A 6,000-nucleotide genomic window follows, 5' to 3' on the forward strand; every position below is an offset into this window, starting at 1 on the left:
CAGCCCTTAAAAACGTTTTTCTCATTGGAGGCACTTGGGAGAAAAGGCAAGGAAATACATATTGCTGCCAGAATGTCATATTTGGGGGGCAGTCACAGTATATCCCCTAAGATATTGTCATCAGTAGACTGCGGATGTTTATGCAGAAAACGGAGCCTAAAGAATGTACCACTTAACCATAAGAAAAATGTATACATTTTTATATATTTTTTTACATTTTGTTTATAGTTAGATGGTACATATTTGTAGCCATTGTTTTCTTCATAAAAATCCGCAGTCGAATCAACAGAATCGGTCCGCAGTTACTATTTGTAAGTAGAGGCGACTCTGCGGGTAAATAGGCAAGTCTTAGTTATGATAGTTAGATTGGAAACGCTGGGATAAAATAATGGTCTTGACTGAATTTTCAGAATATTTCAGTAGTTAAGATACAAAATAGGCTTTAGTGGTTTTAATTCTTAATTAACTTAAAATAGTTAGGGATTTATTGTTGTACTCACCATTATAGGTAAAATAAATATATGACTAAACCTAAGGTCCCACAATCGTGTAGGACCTTTTTGTGGGCTCCACATTTTGGAGCTGTGCGCTATGTTGTTGAATCTGAAAAGAGGAAGAGAATAAAAGATTTTAATTTGCGAATATTGGATTATAATTGGGCGATAAAATATTCAAAATTTCTCAAGAGCTTGTAAAAATACTATGCAAATATAGAGATACCGGATCGAGCAACAATGGAGGTTAACATGAATGGAAAAGGAACTTTATATATATGAGTACAAAGTAAAATATAATCGATGATTTTTCAGCACTACTTCTTACCAATTAAAACTTAGATACTAAAGGAATGAGCGACAACAAAGTTAACTATGCTTTTGGAAAGATAACTTTCAAGGTTTCTAAACCGACATGGAAACTTTAGTTTGGTAGTCTTTGCGGTAACTAAAAATCCACCTAAAAACCAGATGATCATGCAGTACGTTCATAATGATTTTAGAAGATGCCAAGCAATTTCAGCAAACTGTTTTTTTTTTTTTTACTTTTACAACAATTTCTGAAGAAATCTGCCCGAACCGAGCGTCCTGATATTTCATTATCTTCATTTCACTCTCTAACTTGTTTCAGTATACTACTATGTCACTTATATATAAATCAATGATTTTTACGGAGGAACCGCTCTCCTGGAAAAATTTCTGCGATAATATTGGGGCACACTAGTTTATTGTTTACTAAAGACTTTCTCAAGTATCCACTTTCTCTCAATTACATCCAGAAGCCAAATGGCGAGTAGACGTCATCTCGGATTCTAGTAGAGCCGGAAAAGAATGGATGTGCACAACCATCGATATTCTCGATCAATTCAAATTAAAATAAAATTTGAACAAAATCGGGGTGATTGAGGAGTGAAAAACGGTCGATAGTGGAGAAAGAAACATCGGTGGTGGTCAAAATTTAATTGCATCAATACTGTCGATAGTTCCATTGATTCTAGTAAATACTCACTTCCCTCTTTTACTGAAGAACCGAGCCTATTTGTTCCTGTTCCTGTTCCAAGACTCCTTCTAGCAGTAAGCTTTCCGGATTTAGAGATAATTTCCCCAGCTTAAAAAAATGAATTACGTTTTATATCTATCAGTAATATATAAGACGGCCGCTGTGCTGTAGTGGTTAGAAGTGCTCAGGACCTGGGATCGAGCCCAGTTTCCGACTAACAACAAAAACAAAATAAACGGAAAAGTTATTTCTAACAGCGGTCGCCCCTCGGCAGGCAAAGGCCAACTTCCGAGTGGATTTGTGCCATGAAAAGCAGTTTCTTATTAAAATAAAATCACGGTTCGAGGTCCGCGTTAAACTGTAGGTCTCTCCCCTTATAAGATCAGAACTGTGGAAACCGCACTCCACCAATTTCTTTCGATATCGAAAAGGAGCCACACATTCGTCCAGAATGCACTGAGATTAGGTAGGTAGCCGGTTTTTTGATTGGTTTGTAACCGGGTTTTGTAACCAGTTACTGCTAAATAGAAAATCGTGCTACTGGAATGAGCCTTTCAGCCATTGACCTCTGCCGCAGCAGCCGTGCTGAGAAAGAAATTGAAAGCATAGATCACTAAAGCTGTGAAGACGCCCATATCGTCATTAGTTTAAAATATTGGTTGAATGTATTTCCAGGTGAGTGTACGAATACGAAACGAGCGCCTGAAACGGTATCTACCACAACGGGTTTTCTGAGTCTTAGCGTCTCTCTTACTGTATGAAGGCAGCCACTTCAGCTTAACCAAATTTACTGGAAAAGAGTCCACGTTTTTCAAATATGTCCTTGTTTAGTGAGGAACTTGAACACGTCCAGAAACTCAATTTTATTTACTTTACTACACCAATTTCACTAAAACATAGTATTTTGAGTAAGTAAAAAAAAAATCATGCCCTACTCTCCAACCACCCAATTCTATGAAATGTTCGGCTTCCACTCTCGTATTTCCACTTGCATTGAAGAATAGTTACGTAGTGATAATGTATTCGCTGGAATGTTTGTATGTAAGTATACGCACCTACGTACAGAAATATTACAAGTGGCTTTAAGATGCGACCATTACGTAGCTAATTTGCCAAACTGACAGTGAAGCAGTGAATTCTCATTGGGTTTAATGAGTGCATACTTAAGTGAGCACATTATACCCCTCGCCGGCAACCAGCGCCACCCATCTTGGCGCGCTGGTATTTCATTGTTGCAACATTCACCAACATACTAAGCAGCAACTACTTATAAATACGACAGCAAAAACAAGAACAACAAACCAAATGTTGAATGCTTGAAATTGCAACGAATTTTAATGATCTTAACCCACTTTAAAGTAAACTGCAGTGAAGTGAATAAGAAGTTGCTTAGTAGTGGTAGTAGTAGTAGTTGTTGTAGTAGCAGCTAAGCAGTTGAGGTTTTCAGCTCCTGGCTCGAGTGATGATTATGTGAATGCGAGCAGACGTGTGCAGTGTGACGGAAAATGCAGTGAGGAACAAGCAGGAAAATAGTGAGTGAGTGTGCGAATGAGTATGTGTGCGCGTGTGTGTGTGTGTGTGTAAGGAGCGCACGTTGCATGCCACATTCACTGAGCAAATGAATACGTTAAAATTGATATAGAATTTAAAGCGATTCATTTCAATTTTCCATGGCAATCCACATACATACATACATACATGCACACACGCCCGAACGAAGAGACATGTAAGCAAACTTCACTGCACTCAAGTTGAGTGCAATGCAAAATAATGTTGCTAAATGGCTTGTTGCAGCATACACCTACTGCCAACAGCCAAAAGAAAAGAGTACAACAAATTCAATGGCAATGTGCAACAACAACTAAAATAACCATAACAATAATAAGTACTAGAGGTATATATATATATACATACTTAGTTACTATGTCGTTTTGTGGCAAGCTTATAAACATTAGTTGGTACTATCGTTATGCGGCAAACAGCAACACCCTCTCTAGCCGAGGGTCTCGGTCTTGGTCTCGGTCGGCGGTGGCGCTGGCGCCCGCGTTGCCACCTTTACTGTTACCGCCACCGAGCGGCAACATAAGTGCCAATGTGTTGGCGTAACATTTTGACTGCTTTGAACTTTTTATGGCTGCGGCGCGATGCTCGAATTTCACAGCAGTTTGCCGCATACCGCATGCCGCATGCCACATACTGGCTGGTTGGTGGCAACTAGTTGCAGTTGGCGGCATTATGGTTGCATGCTTGCCACATATAACCACGTTATTGTTGTTGTTGGTGTAGGCGTTTTTTTACTGATATTGTTTTTTTGCTGCTACAGCCGTAAGTGCTGTGAAATCGCTGCAATTGCTGGCTTGTTGTGGCATAATTTATTGTTGGCAACAATGGTGATCGTTGTGGCTGCCAGGCGATATCCAGTTACCCACGCAACGCGAGCACATCCACACGCACATTTGTGGAAAAAATTTCACTCCACCGTACACTCATAAACATACATACATACACATACATAAGTATGTATGCGCACACAAACATATAACCATGCCGTTCTGCTCTATTATGCACCGCCCATAGTTGCAACTATGCCTCGTGGCAGCAATTGTTATTTGATGCTTTGTGTTGCGGTATTTGTTGTTGTTGTTGGCAGCGTGTGGTATACAACGCGCGGTGTTTTGTTGCTGATTGATTAAAGTTGATACGGTTGTTGTGCATATAAATCCCTACATACATACATACATACATACATACATACATATGTACATAGAGTCGCTGTGCGCACCGCCACACCACACCGTCAACAATGCCAACAAGGTGCCACAGCGCTGTACTCACTGCTGATGTTGCTGTTGTAGCCAGTGCTCAAATGCTTACTTATTTCCAGCACCAAAGCCAATGTGCAATTTTAGGCATTATTTGTTATTTTCATAGCTAGTGCTGTTGTTGTTTTTGTGTTGTTTAGCTGCCACACGCCCTACTCAAAGGTGCCCTACTCCACAGCGATGCGATGCGATGCGATGCGACGCGACTCGTCTTGTCGACTTAATGCACCGTGATTGTTGGCATTTAATTAAGTAATCAAGGCTGCACGCAGTGTGGCTGCCACATCGACAACGAAGGACGCGCGCATGGATGGCTGGAAAGTGGTGCAGCAGGTGCAGCAGTAACTAAGTAGCTAATACGGTACACAGCAGAGTGACTTTGAATTGATGTGCACAATTAAAATGCTGTCAGCTGCTGAATTTTGTAAATAAATTCAATTTAATGTGCCGACTACACAGTAGCACTTGTGTGTAAGCGTGTGTAAGTGGCAGAGTTGCATAGGATTACAAATATGTTGTGGGTGTCAGTGGCGGCCAACCAACCAGCCATCCTTTGGGTCATTAGCGAACAAGCTGGCTATATTTTCGGTAAATTTGTTACTAATTCGTGGGCGAGTTGGCATGTGATGGGGATCAATGAACGGAAAGCCTTTTTGTTAGCGTTACTTGCGTTACAAATAATTGAGTTATTCAATGCAATTTGAATCAATGAGTGCGAAAGTGTGTTAGTGAGTTGGTATAGAATTAGCTTAGGTTAGGTTGCTGTGGTTTCCCAAGGGGGGGGGCACACTGAACTCACGGTCTGGCGTGATGCCGCTTGGGAAGCAGATATTCCCAGTCCCTTCGAAAGCCATTGAGTGCTTTGCGGGCTCATCGTAAACCCCACAAAGGCCTGACTTCTATTATTCACTACAAGGAGAAAGATTCGTAATTTTATCCTACCCATGTTCCTAAAACTAAACACTGAAATTAACCAATATGATGAGCACAGAACCCTGAGTTAAAAAGACCAATGGTGCCCTGTATTCTTGCACGAAAATGCTAAGTAAGAAATAGGGTCTACGTCTTGAACATATGCAATGGATGTGCAAGGCGGTAATTGCCTAAGGTTCGCTGGTTTGGTGGAAAGCCGAAGAGGCGAGCTACAAACACCCAATGTTGGGAGGGTACAAACGTCATTAATATGCCACCGATGGATCTCTTTGTAAAAAAAAATTTTTCACAGAGTGCCTTGAGCTTGAGGCAATTAAGTCTGTTGAAAGAACGTATGTACGGGCATGGATGTATCCTCCACTCTTTCAACAACCCAAAAATTCGCGAGAGATCTGTCCTTGGCTTCTCTTGAAGGAAAACTTCGGCATAATGTTTCCATCAAGGACGAAGTGGATAGATGCTGTGCCAGCAGCGGTGCCGAACTTCGTCAGGATTGGGCATAATAAAGTATGACTTGGGTAGCATTTCGTCTGTGCATTTGGCAACGGGATCAATAATGAATGGTTTGGGACATTCACATAGCCAATGAGGTCTCCAATTTTCTTGCTACTCGGGGCGCCCGCTATTAAAAATAAAATTTTTGTTTTTATTTTTTATTTACTTATTTAACCCAGGTTAAACCGGGCTTGAACCCAGGTCCTGCGGAATGGTAGCGCACATACCCACCGTGGCTTGAAAATACATAAATATT

The 6,000-nt window shown here is 40.8% G+C and overlaps 1 protein-coding gene across 2 annotated transcripts in view; it reads right to left on the minus strand.

Moving 5' to 3' along the window:
- Positions 1 to 6,000, minus strand: part of LOC118733242 — a 58,064-nt gene that overhangs the window by 16,956 nt on the left and 35,108 nt on the right. Inside the window, exon 1 of one of the 2 annotated variants that reach the window (XM_036462567.1) lies at positions 501 to 575. In XM_036462567.1, the coding sequence (XP_036318460.1) occupies positions 501 to 575 (75 nt within the window). Of the gene's footprint in view, positions 1 to 500; positions 604 to 6,000 lie in introns of those variants that run through there. The other variant, XM_036462566.1, reaches the window with a different exon arrangement.

Source organism: Rhagoletis pomonella, unplaced genomic scaffold, assembly GCF_013731165.1.
Source record: "Rhagoletis pomonella isolate Grant_MI unplaced genomic scaffold, Rhpom_1.0 Rhpom_scaffold_00002, whole genome shotgun sequence".
Classification (NCBI taxonomy): domain Eukaryota; kingdom Metazoa; phylum Arthropoda; class Insecta; order Diptera; family Tephritidae; genus Rhagoletis; species Rhagoletis pomonella.